Source organism: Phaethon aethereus (assembly GCF_964289735.1).
Source record: "Phaethon aethereus genome assembly, chromosome: 15".
NCBI lineage: Eukaryota > Metazoa > Chordata > Aves > Phaethontiformes > Phaethontidae > Phaethon > Phaethon aethereus.
In genome coordinates this window covers 6,537,256-6,558,138 of record NC_138591.1, presented here as the reverse complement: position 1 = coordinate 6,558,138, position 20,883 = coordinate 6,537,256, and the positions used below count along the sequence as shown (strand labels likewise).

Sequence of the window (20,883 nt, the reverse complement as noted above, 5' to 3'; positions counted from 1 at the left end):
CAAGCCAGCATTATGCTCATACTGACTAACCAGAGCAAAGCTGCAAACAACTTGTTTTGGTAAAATTTTGTTTGTTTGGGTAATCCTAAAGTGATTTTCCCTTTAAAACAGAGGACCTATAAATTTTTCCTTAAGTCAGAATTTTAATATTTATACTGATTATAATTATACACATATAGTTGCACTGTTACTTCCCCTCAAGTGAGTATTTTAATTCTAGGTTGAATAGATTACTTTTGTTTAGTTTAAGTCCCTCCCCGGGTGAGGTAAGTTAAAAGGCACACACTTATGTTAGAATAACAGTGTCTAGGTGGAGAATAATATTAACATAATTGTTATTATTTAAGAGTAACGTTAAATAATGGTCTGTGGTTATTAGTAACAGTTGTAACCCAACTGAAACTATTTCAGGCATTCATCTTGACACCTATGACAAATGAGGCCTAGATACTTTGACAGCCTGTCAGTAATACTGTGCTGGTCCATCATTAAAATATCACAACATACAAAATGGTGGATACAGAAAGAGAAACAAAGACAATGCACTTTCACACAAGTACAAAAGTACAACTAGTAAGTTGCAACTACTGGAATATGCTGCATTAAGTCTAACGTTCCTTACTTTGTCTTAAACACCCAGAGGGTAGCTCAATAAAATAAAAAATACCTTGCTATGGTCAAAGATGAACCCAGTCTTAGTACCAAGGCCAGATCCTGAGCAAATTTAACCAGGTTTTGGCATCTTGTTTTTCCTGTAATTTGATGTAAGGCCATATCAGTTCCTGTGAAATGCAAAACTATGTCCTTTGTTTCCTTTGCAATTATGCTACCCTAAGAGTTGAATGTTGCTAAGCTATTCTGAGATTCTCTGCAAGGACAGTGAGCGTAGTTAGTTGGCCCATGGTGTAAAAGTTTTTGAGAACATAACGGAAAGCTTCACAGTGCCAGAACTAAATTCAAACATTCAATCCTGCAACAGGCCTGATGGGACTGGAAGGTAACACTGGAGACTGGCGAAAGAGCTTCTCAAAATGTAAATACTTCTTTGCCTCCTGAAACTATTGTGGGATGATAACAACAAGCTTTCTGCAGATGCTGAAGACACTGAGCACTGCAGATTCACTTTCCCCACATTCATTTTCTCTGTCCGTCACAAAGTACCTATCCTTCCGCCAGATTAAGCTTCAAATCTCTTTTCTAATAGAAGGTGAAAATTTGATTTACACTGGTTCCTTAGTCCTTGAGATTTCTCCTGAGTATTTAAGAAGAGATGAATTGTACAAGTTAGAATTTCACGGTCTTTAGATTTCCAGGAAATAAAGAGAAATCAAAGCAGCAGAAGGGAGCTAGAAGAAGCAAGTCTGTCAAGCTCCACAGCTGCAGCTGACTGAATAGCACAGTAGATCACTTTCAGCCACAGAGCCAAAGGGAAGTAGACAGCATTGCTGCTAGTTGATTAATGAGTCATTTTCTAGACTTCACCCTCCCAGTGCTTCAGTATTAAGCATGGAACATAATTTGGAAATCACACCAATCAACTTTATTTCAAAAGAGGTACTTTGAAATTAAAATCTAGAAAGGGGAAATCAATAGTATGAAGAAACACAAAAGGCCAACCAGTTGCCTACAGTTGTGAGGTTTTGTGTGTGTAGTTCGGGGTTTTTCTTTTTAATTATTCTTACTCTTCAGTTTGAGCACTTCAGTCCTTCTCAGTGGTTCATATTAAAAATCAGCTAAACAGAAACAAAAGATCTACTGCAAGCATTTAAAATACATTTCCTCAATTAACAAGGCAACAGTATTTCCTCCTAATACCACCTTTGAAAAGATTTTCACTCCTTTTTTCTTAAGATTGTTCATATTTAACAATCTATTATTAAGCGTCAAAATTACACTGACTCTCAACTTGCTTTAGACTTCCACCAGTTTTGCCCATCAACGCATTCCTACATGGTGTGCTCCAGCTCAGAGCTTAAAACACAGAGTACGACCAGCCAACATTTCCCCTCCTGCAAGTGCACCTGTAACACACAAAAACTTCCCTGGGTGCACCAGTCCTTCCTGTGGTGGAACCTCTCAAAAAATAACCTTTTCTACAAGAGAAGAAACTCTGTCTTTAAAATGGGACAAAGAATCAAAACATAACTCCACGGTTTTATATAAATGAAATTATAATTATATAAGATTACATATACACTTAATCAAAGCCACTTTGATAAGTCAACTTTCCTAATTAAAACCAGTATTAGAATTCCAATTTTGAGGAGAGATTAGAAATATCAGAAATATGAAGTAGTGTCAGAGGTAACAACCATAAATGAACTGTCAAACAGTATTAAGACACTGACTTATCTATAATGAACACTGCTTAAAAACATTAATGCATCTTTATTAACTTTTACCAATTTAAAGTTACTTTCACTTTAAGAGTTAACATCTCTAGAATCCCTTTACGGAAAATGCATTACGTACAATTAAGTACATCACTCTTGTTACTAATATGACTTTATAGAAACTTCTATAAGGAGAATTCCACTGTCCGGTCTTTGCCTTATGTACTGTTTACATACATTGCTTGTATAAACCAGCTTTGCGTACAACTGAACAAAGTAAAAATACCAAATGCTAATCTAACACAAAATTTAAATCTTTGTGAATAAAGGATTTATTTTTTCTTTCAGACAACAACATTCTACGCTGTAAAAATGCCTGTAACTTTTTTCAGTGCTAAGGACCATGCTTAATCAGACATTCAAAAAATCATTGGGAATAGTGAGTTCATTATCTTATTTTAAAAAAATATGTATTTATCCTTTTTAACTAAAACCAAAGGATGTTATTTTCTTAATTAACCATTATGAGGTACACAGAAGTTTTCTTTTAGAGGGTGAGTTAATTATGCTTTAGATGGTCTATAAAATGTGTACATCCATATTCTATTACACTCATTTTTTCTTGAGTAGATATTACGTTCTCCTACAAAGCTTTTTGGCTCAAAAAAAGGATACTCCAAACATTTATATGGTAGCAGAATTATAATATCAACATATCACAGAGTCATTATAGCTAACAGCCTATCCATATTACTCTTAAAATTCCCTGTCTTCAGGCATTTATAATGCAGCTCTAAAAAATGTTCCTTGCTAAAGCTTTATCAATAGGCTTATAATGTACCAGTAATCGTTTTCACAAATTTGAGCATGCAGGAGAGCATTATTTTTTTGCAGTTTTATGCAACAGCTACATCTAAAAATGACAGCATTATTAATGTATAACTATGTTTTAGTACAAAAGCAGTTTGTTCATAACAGTTCTTAAAACTTCACATTAATTTTATATGGGCTCCTCAATACAGACTGCAGTTATGAAAGGCTCTTTTTCATAACAGAAAGGAAGCAAAACTAAAACGAAGAAAGGAATGTGACTCTTGCCTCATATTGTGATTATCTTTGCACTTTCCTCAGTATGCAGTGTGAGCCCTGCGACTGTCAGCTGGGTTCAAATTATACAAAATTCCCCCTCCTGTGCCAGTACAGCAAAGCTATTTTGTGGTTGTAGCTGCAGCCCACACGCTGGAGCTGCCCTGCGTACTGCCTTATCCTTTTTTGGCAAGATGGTGAGGAAAAGCAGCTCCACCTCATCACAGAGCCAACTCCTTCCTTACCCGCAGAACGGCCAACTCCCATTTATTCTACAGGCAACACGAGCGCACTGAATCCTGGCTGTTGTCTACAAAGCTGAGCTGTGGTACAGTCCTGTCTGCATCAAGTGAGGAAAAGGGAGAGGGTAGTGGTGACAGCAGGAACCAGATTAAAAAGAAACCCATGAAGACAGATTTCTCTGGCTAAAACCATTATGCAAGTTAGCCTGAAATTAATGTAGGAACGTAATATTCACCAAAAAAAGGACTACATTTTTTCTGAAAAAATGGTTCATACTCCTGACTGCACATAATATTTAACACACAAATTACAGACATTACAAACTGTACTTTAAAACCTGTTTCGCCTTCCTTTTCCATTTCAGTTTCAAACTCCATTGAACAGGAAATAAGCACAGTAGAGAAAGAAGGATGACTTCTCACAACATGACATGGATCAGCTACCCAAGCAAGAGCTTGGCTTTTGTCTCCCCAGAAGAAATTGAAGCCTTCATAGCTTCACAAAACATCATATCAAGACTTATGCACTGTTACATCGCCTTTTTTGTACCAACAGGATTAATAGCTGGCATATGTATTTTGATTATTTTCATAAAGAATTATTTACAATACAAAGTCATAGAAAACTTAGACTTGCTGTTTCTACACTTCACCATCAGCAATATTATAATGACTTTTTTATCATTTACTGTCATTACTAGACCTGACTATTTAAAAGCAACCCACCTCGCATGTAACGTACTATCATTCTTTTTCAACTTCAGTTATTTCAATTCTCAGTATGTTTTGATTTTGACGCTTCTCGTACTATTACTCAAGAGATTTCCACCAAGGACTGCTCTCAGCAAAGCAACCCAAAGACCCATATTGTGCGTTGGATTTGTACTTATATACGCCTTCTGTTTGTCACTGACTGAGGCAGTACTGGTTGGCACAGATAACTACCACTTGGAAACAGACTGCCAACTAGATCCATTATTTGCATGGCCTGAATATGAGATCATTAAATTCACCTTTGGGTTTGGAATCCCATCATTTCTTCAGATATTCTGTTTTATTGTTCTCTTCACTAAAGAAGCACCCGCCGAAGCTCCAGCCTTACAACAGCACATTCGTACTTACCCTACTGCGTACGTTATAAGCATAACAATATTTATATGCCGTCTATTTTATAATGTGATGATTCTCTTCAGAACAACATTCAAATTACAGAAGAGCATTGGAAGTCCAAAGAATGAGCTTGTGATGAATATTGCAGAAATATTGTTGTTCTGTGAGAGCTGTGCTAGCTTGGTATTTATACTTTGTTTTCATAAACCATGCAAGGAAGAAATACTTAAAGTCATACAGAACTGCCGAAGGGAAAACTCTGCCAACGATCACCTTGAAATACCAGTAACAACTATGACCCATGAGAGCAGGTCTCAGTAACACTTGCTGTTCTGAAGAACTGTCAATCCACTTTACTTTTTAGCTAGTTTGTGGGTTTTGGGTTTGGGATTGTTTTGGTTTTTTACTTCTTAAAGAAGGAACAATTATCCTTTTTTTAGAACCCAGACTTGGACTATCTTACAGCTAGCAGTACTGGAAGAAAGATAGATATTCACTTCTAGTATTTGTAGTGATCTATGAGAAAACATGTAGGTTCTGGGGTTGAGGGTTTGTTTTTTTTCATGTATACATATATTTTTAAATCACCTATTTTTTTCTTCAAGTGTTACTTCAAAGCCAAGTAGAAAGAAAAGTACTGTTGCCATAGAAGTGCTCTTTTGTAATAATATCAATGCTCTGGCAAAGATGCAAACAAAAACATAGCAAAAAGCAACTTTAAACAAAGGTAAAAATCTGCAGTCAAAGCATTTTCTCAGGTGTGCTTCCTCTTTTGACTTCTTAACCTACAAACTACTTATTTTTACAACACTGGTAAATTCCAGTAGCAGCAGCAGTGAAATATGGCTTAAGAATCCATTATAATCCTGAAATAGTATGTGATTCTGTAAGTCCATATAAAAATATAAACAAGTGTAACAGTAGACACACACACAAACTGAGCACTTCTTCCCTCTTTCCATTTTCCTCTTATACTTTTGTTGGAACCCGTAAGGTTTTTGTCTAAACTCTTGTGCCAAAAAAAAAAAAAACAACCTCAAATTAATAGAAACGCTGGTCCATAAAGGAAAGCTTTGGGTCCTTTGTGAGGCACTGAACTGAAAAGATCAACAGGATGGCTAATTAAAACTTTGTGCAAGAATGAAAGCTTTCTGTTAATGTACTCTCAGCTTCAACTTTGCATTAAGACTTACAGCAATTATTGCTGTAAGCCATTCTTGATGAGTTCATTCAGAACTGTGAAGTCGCATGCCTTGGAAGAATCACATTCAATAATATACTAACAAAAAAAAAAAGCCAGCTCAGAACAGTGTAACTGAGGTGTGTTTTTAAAAAAAAGGCAAATGAAAGCAGACCTTCAGTTACAAACTTAAATCAGGGCTCTGCTGGAGACAAGATAGGAGCATTACACATTTAGATAAGAATTCAAAGGTAAACGGTGCAAAATGGGGAAAAAGTCTGAATCAGAGAATAAGGCAGCTGTGGTATAGGAGTTCAGATGTAGCCCTGCAGAATCAGTAGCCAATCCAGACTGAGATGTAGGTGCAAAGTTTTAAATGCTTGCTTTGAGCACATTGTTACCATAACTGAATTTGGCCCAAAGCCATCTTTAGCATTTGGCTTCAGTTTCAGCTTTTCCTCTCAGAGGTGGAGAAAACAGAAACAGAGAAGGCACAAAATTGTACTAGATCTTGGGTAAAGATGCAGACTTAGATTGCAAAATTATAAAAAATACAGTGATGTGATGAGGAAGGCTGAAGTGACCTGAAGGGTTCTGAGAAAAGCCACTTTGATTCTTAAATATGTGCCGTTGCATGACACCTGGATGCTAATGGAACAGATAGATTTTTTGGTTTTTTGCAGTTGTATGCTTTGGAAGGTCTTCCTGAGAGGGTCCAGATTTGTGTGGAGAGCTGGTGCAAATCAGCATGGGCTGCCTAGGATAGAGGAAAGCGGGCATTGATGAATCAAGAGGAACATCTTCTGCAAAACAACAGCCAAGTGCATACATAAAAGAATAAAGGACATTTGTTCAATAATAATACAGTATATAGATCTAGTATCTAAATATATGGATCTAGTCTTAGACATCCAAGTCCTGAAATTTATGGACCATGACTGTATCACATGCAAATAAAGCGCATGTCACCAACTATGACCATAAGGACCAACATTTCTGCAAGATGTAAAAATCAACTGGTAAGATGTCTGCATTGTATTATGACAGCCTGTTTTCCTGTTCAATTTTGTTCTGCTGCCAGCATGAACAGATGGATAATTAAAGAACACGACATATAAACAGACCATTATAGAACCTGGTCAGAAAGGAATTACGTAGATAAGAATCATCTCTTTGAATAGAAGAGCCAATTTTATACTTATGAAAGGATTTCTGAGCTGGCATCAGAGGTTTTGTTTTGCACCTGAGAAGAGGGAGATTAAACGACATGGACTGAAGATCAGCCCTGCAGAAAGAAGTTTGAAGAGATGAGTTGTTAGAGCTGTATGTCAGTGAAAAAGCTGACAGACTGAGTGAAAGAATATGTCAAAAGATGCAAGCTGTCTGTCCCAATTCAGACAGAATATCATAGTTTCAGCTACGCCATGGATAAGTAGGTTATTTTCTATTATGGGAATTATGCACAAAGGATTTTACTTTATTCATTGCTTCCATATATTTTATATTTGAGGATGAAAGAATAAATATTATTTTGTTTTTGAGTCCTGATTTATTGTTAAAGATGCCTGAAAGAAAACCTAGTCAGTAAGTGTTGGCTCTAGGTAGTTAATATTGGCTGGGACCTGGAAACTCATCTAATGGTAGGCAAGTCACAACAATGCACCTGTAAGGAGCCTGAAGGTTCAACGTGGGTGCAAGGATGCTTCATGATACTCTCAGCAAGGTACACAGCTAAAGCAGAACCATAACCAAATGCCTTAGAGAAATAAAATCTGTAGGGGCCTACTGTCAGGTCTAGGATTTGGGAAGAGTATCTCTTGTCAAGAATAAACTACTATGTATAAATCTGCGAGTAATCCTGGGTGGAGCTGCTTCTGAAAGATGCAGGTGAATGTCTCTTCCCTATCCATGGCTACTGTCGTGGCCAAAACCAGAGTATATTGTCATAAAGAAATCCATGTACAATGACAAGACTTTGTAACTGAATAGGAGAAAACAAGACAAACAGGAGAAAAGAGGTTGAAAAATGCATAACAATAATTCAAATAGTTATTAATATAATTTTAGCAACACAGGAATGTTTTGTTACATCATTCTTGATAAAGTTACTCAGAACTTACATTAAAATTCAGGCCAACAAACATGCAGTCCTAAAGAAAATCTGCTTTCATCCAGCTAGAATATGAGGGCAAATACCCTACGAGCAATAGGGGAAGGAACAGTCCCCAAAAGGCATTCTAAAATAGTCTGATATGAGGGAGAAAAGAGCAATCTTTGGCTAAGATTGAAAGTAATAATTTTAAGTGATTAATAATTTGAAGTGTATTTTTAAGAACAAAATAAAATCTCACTGCTTGGAGATATTTCCCCACCACCCAGCAACAACTTTGTTGAACACTTACTTCTTCCAAGTTTCACTGAGTTTTGAACAGTATGTTCCAGAAGAAATAGAGGATATATTTTTATAGGCATGCTGTCAAAATTAACTAAAGGGATATACCGGAAAATTCAAAGAAGAATATTTTATTGTATTACCAGTACAATTCTGTACTGGTAGTACTTGTATCTGTTTAAGACTTTGGCCTGCTTTTGAAAAAACCCTTCCATTCAGTAAGAGAGGGGAAATGAGCACGCTGCTGAAGTTTAAGCATGAATTTCTGAGTGGATAACATGTTTTGGAAAAGTAAGGACTCATCTTTGCTGAACCAGCTGGCTCAAATTTGATCTGATTCCATTGCAAAACAACATCTGAGCTAAAGAGAGATTGGATTTGCACACTTGAATCATAACTCGAGTTGCTACACCCCTATATTACTAAGCCTGGCCCTAGTTAACATTCTAATTCAAACTTACAGACCCTGAAAGGGCTACAGCATTATTTGTCTTGATTGAGGTAGCTGCAAAAGATTTGAGGTAGGGTGAAAGCTCAAGCAATTCAGCCAAACTATTCTATATGATGTTTTCACCATACATGTTGCATGACAAATTGATTCACTAATTGGCTGGAATGAAGAATGCGTTTCACTTCCATAGAAGTGTACTATGGAAGTACGTATGTCCAGCAAAGGACTGCCAGACTTAACTACTAGAGTAAAAAATGATTGATGCTTTGCAAATCTCATTTTTTTAATCACATTTGGATAGAGCCTGAAGTCCTATGATGAATCATCTTTCACTATACAACATTTTCTCATCCAATTTTGTAAAATTTTTATATTATTCCCCAAGAGTTTTGCAATATACACTTTAAGAAAAATAAAGTTTTTACCAGAATAGTTTGAATGTGTACAGGTGTTATCCCTGCAAAAGAAAAGGCTACACTTTTAAAAATTATTTTTAGTAAGAAAAACACATTCTCAGAGTTATTGGCAATTGAAAAGCCTAAACACACAAAATAGACTCCATCCAAGGTTTTCTACAGGCACAGAACACAATTAATTCCAGCTCAAACTAAGTTTGATTATTTGCAAGAAAGGGAAAGTCACTGAGGCTCGGCAGGATAAAGTATGAGGATGCTCTAGAACAAGGTAATAGATGCAGACACATGTCCTTCAGTGGTTGAAAAAGGTCAGAGTCAGTATCCATGCTAATAGAAAGATAAGAGAGAATTTGGAAATCTACTTGCAAAACTTCATGACCATTACAACAGCACCTGTATTTCCTGTGGAGATAATTTCAGTAGAGACTCTTATACAAATCTTATTTCTTCTGTATATGGTTATATTACACTGTAAACATTCCAACATAATTTTAATTTATGCTTCCTTCCCCTTCCATGCAATACAGTACCTTACTTTACACACCCTGGCCCTGATCTAGTTTCTCCAGGACTCAACCCAAAGCACTTCCACACTTCTGCCAGAATCCAACAGCTCTTACATGCTTACAGGGCTTATCCTGCTTATCATCCTGCTGGAGAGGCTGCCATATAGCGGTGGCTCGAGCTGTGATAACCAGACCTCTTACAATGTTCTCTCCTATACTCACACCTCCCACTTTCTTCCCCCTCAGCTGCCACCTTTTTGCAACACAATAGCAGGTCCATATGTTGAAGTCTGCTAAATTACATCTAATATCTTCTATTATACCCCACTTTAAGCCTCTTGGTGCACCTAACTACATTACAGACAACTGCACTAGGGTTCCTTTAAAGACACTATAGCATTAGACATGTTTATTGAGATATATACAGTGTTTTGTAAGTTGACTACTACAGATTTAAAAACAAACTGCTAGGAAAATTTTAAATGCTGGATTATTGAGGTCTGACATTATATGAACACTATCACACCAGTTGCTTTCACACACATTCTCAGCAGCAATCAAGACAAGGTATGACAGGCGGAACTGTAATACTTAATTCTGTCACAACTGTGACTAAGTATGGATCATTAAGGCACTCCCTATGAAGACCCATGGAATATCAGCAACTGGCAGGGAAAGAGAAAGGGTACAATGCTCAGCGGCTGCTAAGATTAGTTTTAAGCATTTTATGGAACATGGAAGTGACGAACAGTGAGATTAAGATAGATTAATCAGTAACAGTAATTTGACTGCATAAACAAGAGCCTGAAGATGCTGTCATCTGTTTTAGGAAACAGGATTCAGAGAATTCACGTGATCGTCTCATAAAATATTTAGTGAAATGCAGAACTCACTAATTACAATAAAATAATACAATATAGTAATACTAGACTTGGCCCCTTATGCTTCATAGTTCTGCTAGCAGGAAAAACAGCTACTTTGTGGGTCTTTCAAAGGAGAATTTCCTAACCATTCCGGAAATGTGGCAAAGTGACATATTTCTTATCATGAATTCAACGAAGAAAATCAGCATTCAGAATTATACATTTTAATAGCAAATCAGCTGACATTCACAGCCAGAAAAACAAGGACAGACAGACCAGCTGATTATCAAATCTAGGCCCCCATAATTACTAACAACTAACACCCAGAAGCTAACGTTATGCATGAAGAAAAGTGAAAAATCCTTCTGGCCCTTACAAGATCAGTGAAAGCTCTGAAGGACAGAATTAAGTACATCAAAAATCACATGATCAACAAACAACAATAAAGACTCTTTATAATCCTGTTTTTTAGGACAGTAAAAACTTAAGACCTTCAAAGCTGGTATCACAAGATTTTCTAACATTACAATTATCCCAGTCCTATAACACAATCATATTTGTACATTTCTCAAAGCAAAACACTTTAGGTTCTCTGTCCTCATAACCCTGCAGGGAGACACTCCAGAAAGCCATTCCACACAGTGGAAGTCTCCTGTTCAGAGACTCTTTACCAGCACTAATTTGCACAAACTCTCTTTTAAGCTAAATAATAATTTATTCCAAAACTATTTACAAAGAGTCATCACATAAGAGCATCTTAAAAACATTTTTAGTAACACTGCCAAAATCCTGTGTTTCTATGCACACCACATTACAAGAAATAAGCAAATAATATATTTGCCTCCACAGCAGAAGTGCCTTCTACTCCCAAAGCTACTTGTGTAAGAACTTTTGCTTCACTTTTCTACAGATGACATCTTTCATAACCTAAAAATATTTGACCACTGTAATAGATGTAATATATCCATTATAATGGCATTTTAATTGTTTACTCCACACTTCTGAAACTGTAACAATGGCTTCGTGAAATCCTAAATGCTGATATCCAATTCATCTTTCTCCAGTAGTAGCAGAATGCTGCATCGATATACGGCATACCCATTAATCGCACTTAAAATTCAGGTATTGGATCAATACAATCACAAAAAGCTACTTACTCAAGTAAAATATTTCTGTTTTATGAGAAAGAAAAGTTTAACTTTCTTTCCATTCTAAGACTTCTGGCCACCAGTAGGTGGTGTTTCTGGAAATGGCAAGTAGTTTTTTCCCCCCTACAGATGAAATGCAAAACTCCACCTGCAATACTGGTGTTTTTATGTAAGACTGAGGCTCCACATTCTCTGCAAAGTAATTTTATCCATGTGATTTTGAGCTGAGCAATTCTAAGAAGTGTGAGGATGACTATGTATACCTGAAAATTTAAATACAAACAGACAAAATGGGATCGACTTGAAGGTAGGAAAACTGAAATATTATATATTGTCAGTTTAGCAAATAACCCTTCTCAGCTGCTACATTTCCCTCAATCTAATATTTCTCTTTAGATTGTCCAGAGGCTTTTTAAAAAATACCACATATAACAGTAATTATTGCTTTATACCTGTGTAAAATATGCTTAGTTACAATTTGCAAATAAATCTCTTAATTATTGATCGGCTGAGCTGTAGGTTTGAATGGACTATATAATTTGTAAACAATGCTAGAGGCAGAAAGGAGGCTAAAATGAACATGAGAGAAAATAAAACTGACAAATACGAAAGAGATGCTTGACTAGTTCCAGTAAAAAAGAAACCAGCAGAAACAGGGTTAATGGTAGCCTTATAAGGCTGTTCAGCAGCACTTCAACTGCACACAAATTAGAACAACCCTGGGAATCTATAAAGCTTGTTTTATTGCCAAGGACATGCAGCAAGATCTGCATTTTGCTGTTGTAAACTATCCTTTATTTAAGACGTTTTAAAACAGAATAGACTTTTATATTTTTTTTACTGCTGAATCGTCAACAGGTGGCATTCACTGCAGCTTTGCACACCTAAATACAAGTTTTTACTGACACGACAGTCGAAGTTGACACATCCATTAAGCGTGTACCCGAGCAAGAACCAGCCTTCTGTTGTCGGGAGGAAAATCAGCTCTGGAGAAATGGAATTAAGGTAAAATAAAGAGTTTCACAGTACATGGTTACCTGTAATGCTTGTAATTGCTTGGCTTTTGGTGGCCTTTCAGATGTAATTAAAATCTGACCACAGACCGACCTTTTAAAATCAATTGCTTAGACTGTTAACATATCTTTTATTATATTTAAAGCAGTTTACTGCCTTATTAAAAAATAAAAGGATGTTACATAAGAGACAACAGTTCATGTCTGACTTCCGTAGCTGCTTGAAACAAACACCAAACCTTCCTGAATTAAGTGTAACTTCATATGGATATTTTAGCATAAAGATATACATTATGAAAATACGTCAAAACATAGCAACAGCAACTGTGTACTCATGCCTATTTCACTGAAAAATAAAAGCTTTGAAACAGATAATCTTTAGCTATCTGCTAGCTAATTATGATTGCTTAAGTATATTTAAGCAAACTCAGAGCTGTATTTCTGACTGAAAATATTCTAACACTCCTACTCCGTTAGTGGTCTGCTCCTTTTTCTCCCCCAGACTGTACATCAGCAGGATTTAAGTCATTAAAATGTGGAAATATATCTGAATTTTACTAGTAAACAATTTAACTTTTTTATATGTTTTAGTGTAATTAAAAATCAATAGATAGGAAGATAAAGATTAAAGCAATTAAAAATATTTAAAATGTAACACAAAATACCCTGGATTATCATTTTCTTGCTGTATTATTTGTTTGAGGTGTCTCTAGTTTGTTTTTTTTCTTTTAAATAAACTTCTAGCAATGCTTCAAGTCCATAGCATTCAACATTTGTAAGTAAACAAATCAGATAACTGATATTTTCCATTCCTATCCGGAAGTCAGTGCAACATAATTAGTCAGAGAAAAGCAAATTGAGTATAATAACGTTGGTGTAAATCAATATGCTGCTTGTATTGTCTCCATCTCTAAAGTTTGCCTTTTCCTTCCCCCTGAAAGCAGAAGGAACCAACTGCTTTTCACCTCCATTGCCTTCTCAGCCACAGACTCTGCTACTTAATAGTTTAACAAGCTGATGATGAAATAAATACATATTTTAATATATATCTATATATTAAAAATGAAGGGTTTTTTTCAGTAGACTAAACTCTTCTATATTTCTACATTTTCCAATACTGAATCCCTGAAGGGTACACAAAATCTTAACAGCTCTGCCCTCACAATATATTATCATCTAGAACAAATTTAAATTATTTTAACTGAACCTTTGTTTGGTTTTCAAACATGATGTTTCCTACAGCCTCAGCTGTGTCTGTTGTTAGCAGAAGCATATGGTACAATGCTGGAGCAACAAGATTAATGGTTTTCCATTTGCAAATTGCAGGTCCAAGGATGTTCATTGATTATTAAAAGAAAACAAATGGAGCTAAAATTCTACTACCTTCCAACCTGCATGAAGAAACACTGTTGATGAAAAGCTTTTGTTAAAGAGGTCCAAGTAACCATAATGGTAAAAAGATTCCTCCATGATCTTAAGGCATACAGGAACTGCAAATTCTCTCATTTGCAATGTATATAGTGTCCTGTAAAAAAAAAACTTAAGAAATTACTATGCATACTGTTACATTTCAGGCAATTGTAAGTCTAATTAATTTGACTTGAAAGAATTTTAGTTTTCTATACAAAAGTATACATCATTTTCCATTCCAATCAAAATGCTTACTATGAACTTAGTTGAAAACAAAAAAAAATCTGATTTTTTTGGCATTACCAAACTGTGAATACTAATACCTTTTCTGCAAATATTTTAAACATGGAAACTTATTCTGCCTCAATATCCCCTGTTATATGTAACAGCACAACTTTTAACCTAAGTGGATCACATTTGTGTAATGAAAGCATATCTTCTAGATTGGCTGATAAATCAGAACACCAACAATATGTTATTGGTCTTTTCTTATCATGTCTTTACACAATATTTCTTTTTCCTATTGGTTTTGTAGGAAACATTCTGATACTGGTTGTCAACATAAGCTTTCGTGAAAAAATGACTATTCCAGACCTTTACTTCATAAATCTTGCAGTAGCTGATCTCATTTTAGTTGCTGATTCTCTCATCGAGGTTTTTAATCTTGATGAAAAGTATTATGATATCACTATTATTTGTACCTTTATGTCTTTGTTCCTTCAGATCAACATGTATAGCAGCATTTTCTTTCTGACATGGATGAGTTTTGACAGATACATAGCACTGGCAAAAGTAATGAGGTCCAACATATTTCGCACTATGCAACACGCTAGATTAAGCTGTGGTCTCATATGGATGGCATCTATTTCTGCAGCACTAGTTCCATTTACAGCTGTGCATTTACAACACACCGGAGAGGTCTATTTTTGTTTTGCAGATGTAAAAGAAATCCAGTGGCTAGAAATAACCTTGGGATTTATTATCCCTTTTGTGATCATAGGTCTTTGTTACTCATTAATTGTTCGAGTTCTTATAAAAGCACATAAGCATAGGAGCCTTCGTCTGAGGCGACAAAAGGCTCTTCGAATGATTTTTGTTGTTGTCTTGGTTTTCTTTATCTGCTGGCTACCCGAAAATGTCTTCATTAGTGTTCAACTTCTTCAAAAGAAAAGCGAGCCCGTCTCTTCAAGCAGCCCATCCTTCAGACATGATTACCCTTTAACAGGACATATTGTGAACCTAGCAGCTTTTTCTAATAGCTGTTTGAACCCCTTAATTTACAGTTTTCTAGGGGAAACCTTCAGAGACAAACTGCGACTGTATATTGAACAGAAAACAAAAATGTCAACATTACATCGCTTTTGTCAGGCTGCCGTAACGTCTGTCATTCCTGACAGTAATGAGCAATCAGAAGTCTGATTTAATAGTGGTTGTATTAAGCATACGCCTGTGAAGTTGTGCAAATAGTGAACAAAATGCTTGCTACTAACAGAAAAAAGTGTGTTCATGTGTATATATATTGTATCGCTCTAGTGAGTATTGAAGGTTTATATTCAAAATGTTTTTATGACAAGACTTTAATGTAGAAGAATATGTTTTAGTCAGATTTATATTTAATTATGAACAGGATTATTAAAAGCTGTGCACTGAAGGAGCTTTATTTTGTATTATACATGTATGAATGAGGATACAGAAGAAAATTTTATCAAGTTAAGACTCTAGATGTAACCTGATTATCAGAGATGCTACTTTGCTGGTGTATATAAGGTACTTCCACTGGAATAATGAAGCTGCCGTAACAGTGGGGAAAAATCATTACAACGTATTGATGTGGAGATGCAGAAAACATTGATTTTTTTCATCCAAATATGTTAAGATAAATTACTTTGCTTAGAAGAACTACATAGTACTATCGTGACTGTATTCTAGCATGTCTTCCACAATTAACTTTTTTAAATCTTTATATAATCTAGCACGGCGGTGAGTTTTGGTCTCGTAAATGTGATCTGTTGTTTACATCAGTACTTGATCAAAACTGAAATCATCTGTAACTGTGTTGCTCATCTCAAAGAACTTCACAGAAGCAAATTGTAATGCTTCATTCTGTCTTTTAAGTATTGCCCAAGACAATCTTTCCTAGGGCAGACATAATTGGGCCTTTTGTCAAAAGTGCCAGAGCACATATACATATATTCATATCTGCCTTCAGATTTAAATGCATGTTGCATGAGATATCTTTACATTTAGCAGGCCTACTTTGACTGCCAGAACAAAATGCTGTGGCTTTAAAAAAAAGTCACATTCTGCAAAAAGTATGAAAATTGCTTATGACAGAAACATCAATTTTTCGAAAGGAAGAACTTACGTAACGGGGAGCATGATTAGCTATTATCAGACTGGCACGTTCTGCACCATCCATCCCACCTCCAGAAACCCTGGCCTTTCAAGATTAAGAAATATGTTGGTTGCTTTGTTCATTTGAAGATTAATTATACTAAGAAAACAAACGTTAGCACCACATACTTGAAAAGAATAGTTTTTAATTTCTTCTAGAAAGTAATTGGGTTTTAAATCTGATTGATGTTTAGCACAGGTTAGTGCTGGACTTACAGAGGAAGCTATAAAGTTCCTAGAGGTTAGTGTGCAAGATCATTAAAACATCACTTGGTGCATCTCTGAACAAACTCATTTCACCTCTGTGCTCATTGACTTAAGCACCAGAACGCTGCAGAATAAGATACTTTATCCTATTTTCAAGTGTCGTATATGAATTAATTAGCACATGAACGGATGTTAAAGGATTTTTAAACATACACACTTAAAACAATGACTAAAGTTACTAAGCAATAAAGAAAACAGTGAAAACAATGATTCCACTCATATTTCTCACGAAATACTTAGAGTTTTGTATTGGAAGCTTTGGCCACAAAAGACCTGACCTATAAACAGAAAGGCCACGAGACAATGGCTGAATTTGAAATAGATAGCTAGATATTACTGCAACTGAAACAGAAACTGCAGATTGGAGTTTGCAGCAACTGCCAGTTATTTCTAAGTGACTGTTAATCACAGTCGAAGGAAAAATGTCATTTAGTCACATCTTCCCTGTTGAACACCAAATATGTCTTCTCCCAATAAAGATGCAAGCATTGCCATGCCTTCTCTGCATAGAATGAGTTGCTGAACAACACTTAGCAAGAAATCTCACACCATTGTGCTACATCACACATAGCCCTTTTTCCTCGTTATTTTCACTTTTGGAATTAGCCACAATTACTCATATTTTATTGACTGCCAGCGTACATTAATCACACCTCCAAAGACAGCTATTTCAGACAACACAGAACTGAATGAATGAATAATTATCTTGGCAGTGCAATTTTGTTAAGTAAAACATCTTCTGAAATTACAAATGTATTAGGTTTGTGTAATCTTGACACTTGCCATGAATAAATAACTTATTTTGGGTTACAGGAATACACTTTCCCAGTTGTAGTTGTTGCTTATTTTGTTTTTACAGGAGTAAACTCCTTCCCCCTCCTCCTTCCTTCCTTCCAATATAGGAATCTGTTTTTTGATCAAGGCTGTGGTAGAAGCCCTTTCATCACCACTGTAGATAACAAATCAAGAAAGTGTCTTTGCTGAAGAAGCTTTTAATAATAAACAGACAGTAGCAGCAAATGCCTGCTCATACATACTATGAAATAGTTTGTTTCTGCATGATTGTATTCAGTAATTTCCTGATACCACAGTGAAATCTAGGAAAGATCTGATTACTATAGTATGAAGAAAACAGTATTTACTGAACCTGAAACAACCTATTGCATGTTTAAAACCAAATTACAGATCTAAACCACCTGATGACTTTCCTACTGTTGATATTCTGGTACAAGCTTATGAACTGTGCCCAAAATGACTAAATTTAAACATACTACTTACATTAAATAAAAAGGGGTCTCCCAGGTGAAAAAGCAGCACACTTCTTCCCAAAATGTTTGTTTCTTTTTAACAGTAACTGTTGTTACTCTTAATGTACAATGCAATATTTAAAAAAATGCCATACAACTTTCACATATGTATATATACAACTTGCTTTCTGCAACCCATCATCTTGCAGTAACTTGTTAGCATGGCTTATCCATGAACCAAAAAGACCTGTGCTTTCTTTAACATTAAAGAGCACTATCATCTGTAAGCAAAACGATTCTGTATGCCTTTCTAAAATGCTGGACTGATGACAACCAAAAGATTCAAAAACCTTTTTATCACAGATGCTTACAGTCTTTGCTACAATAGTCTGTATTAAGTCTCCAGACAAGAAAAGTCTAGTATTAGGAAAAGCACACAGGGGAAAAAAAATCCCTGAAACTGTTAACTGCTTTTGAAAGTAATACCTTAACACAAAAAAAGAGTCTTGCATGCACAGGCTATTATTATTATTATTATTATATTATTATATCTAGAAATAAAATAAATCCAAACAGCACAAACTAGAATCAGTCTGAACCTGATGCGACTGAAAGCTACAGTCTTCCCTCAGCTGTGTAAAAAGATATGAGAAAAATAGTTATCTGAGACCATTTTAACATGTTAAAGAGATGCTGTAACTTTGCTTCCTTTTGACAGTTTTAGGAGATACACTAAATACAAACCGTGCAGGCACAACACATCGACATCTAGAAAAAGCAAAGTCAGTCAGTCTAAAGATAAAGTTTAATTAATTTATGAAAAGCATTACATGATGTGAGGGCATGTGACAGGGAATTTGAATCAATGAGTCAGGCGATCCCACATTCCGTGCAAGACTGACATAATACGGGCAAGATGCAAGAAAAGTCACCCCTCCCTCCTCCTTTTGGCTCCACAGAAGATCAGAACACTAGCATTCAGAATAGTCAATCCACCAATTCCAAAAGACAACATACACTAGAAAATAAATTTCAAAAAAGTAAAAAAATCAGAATTCTTAAAACATGGTTTTCTTCAATATTGTTTCTATTGAATTAAAAAGATACAGGTTCATCTTATATACCCCCAATGTAATCTGATATTTATATTATTAATTGAAAATGGTTTATCTGGCATAGAAAATCCATTCCACTAAACTTGCAAACAGGCAAGCTTTAAAAAAAAAAAAGAGCACAAAGTTTTAACACGAAAATGCTTTTAGAATTTCGGACTTAAACAAAATTCACTAGCTGTACGGTGCAGGCTCTAATCTTTCTTCCAGCCATCAAGTTATGTCAGAAGCTAGCGGATTTTTTTTTGACCTTGTAAGGATTTTGCTGTATTCTTTCAGATGCTTATTAAGATTGCAAAAGGGAAAAGGTTGTCTGGACAATTTTAAATGGTTAGGATTGCCACGCTAAAAAACATCTTAAAAAGTGGTTTACTGTAAGTAAAAGCATGTCAGGTTCAACACTGATTATAATTTAATTCCATTTGAACTTGTTTCTGCTAAGTAGGAAAACCAAGTGAGTGTATGAAGAAGGCAGGTTTGAATTTTAATAGCTATTCCTGAAGGTGAACCAATGAATTAATTTGATTTTGATTGAAAACAACAGAGATACGTGTTTGATTTTAAGGGACAGTATCCTTCCCTTCCACTCCAGAAGTCTTACCTTACCCATTCAGACCATCAGACAAATATTTCAAACTTTCATCATAGAGGAGCATAGGGACAAATTAATTAACTCAATCAGTTGAATTATATTTTTTGAATAGAAGTTTATGCTTACATTACCATTTACATCTACAGCAGCCCATCAATACACAGTTAGACCTAGCCATTCCTTGTTCAGAGACTGTTTACATTAAGAAATTAAACAAATAATAATAATAATAATAATAATAATAATAATAAGTCACCAATAAGCCATTTCCACCTTGGAATTACACTTTTTTTTTAATGTTAAACCTGCAACAACAGATGATAGGGAACAAGTAATTTTTAAGACATGCATACAGACCACCTTTTCTATATACTCTTAAGCTCTGCTGTCAGGGAGGTATATTGTGGTACATGCCCTGTGCTGCGTTTTAGAGACACACACTGGATTTCAAAATCTGAGCACCTTCCATTCATATTTATAATTTAGGTGTCCTTTCTTCGACAGTATTGTCCAAACTATTTATTCCACATTGACATATGATACACCAAACTTTTAGACCTTGCCTTTTGGCTTCCTTTTAGACTTCCATTTCATCATATGGCAGCATGACACAGCCAGGAGCTAAGAATAAACAGCCACCCAAGATGGCAACAAAAAAGCACTACCTTCTCAGGACTTCAGACAGTGCAGGATCAGCTCATTACTTTCAACTCAGTCTCTTACATGCTACTTCAGTTATTTTACATTCCAGTGAATTCCACTACAACATTTAAAGATGACTGTTTGAGTCTCACAAAGTAACCTGTGTGTTCAGAATGGCTTTCGAAGTTGTTCGACCCCAGTGATAAAAACCATCTTCAAGTTTCCAACCTACTTTCTCAAATTGTTCAACCACTCTGCTACAGGTATATACAGAAGTTTTTAAGTTCTAAATTAACAAACTACTGACCTATTCATTACCAAAAGTAAAACCTAACTTTTTAAATATACCTACTCTAGAGAAATATTTAATGTAGCAGGGCAAGCCTTTCCAAAGCAGCAACTTTGCTTACAAGTCCCACCTCACTTGACCTGCAAAAGAAAAAAATCACTGAAAAGCCTTAAAACCTTTCCAAATTGCA

The 20,883-nt window shown here is 35.5% G+C and overlaps 2 protein-coding genes across 2 annotated transcripts in view; one reads left to right on the top strand and one right to left on the bottom strand.

Moving 5' to 3' along the window:
- Nucleotides 1-20,883, bottom strand: part of LOC309410378 (cytochrome P450 2W1-like) — a gene marked incomplete at its 3' end in the record, with an annotated part of 157,354 nt that overhangs the window by 127,301 nt on the left and 9,170 nt on the right.
- GPER1 (G protein-coupled estrogen receptor 1) lies at nt 14,496-15,569 on the top strand (the record flags this gene model as incomplete). The annotated part of the gene is made up of 1 exon (XM_082006805.1): nt 14,496-15,569. The coding sequence occupies one exon, from the start codon at nt 14,496-14,498 to the stop codon at nt 15,567-15,569; it is 1,074 nt and encodes a 357-aa protein (XP_081862931.1).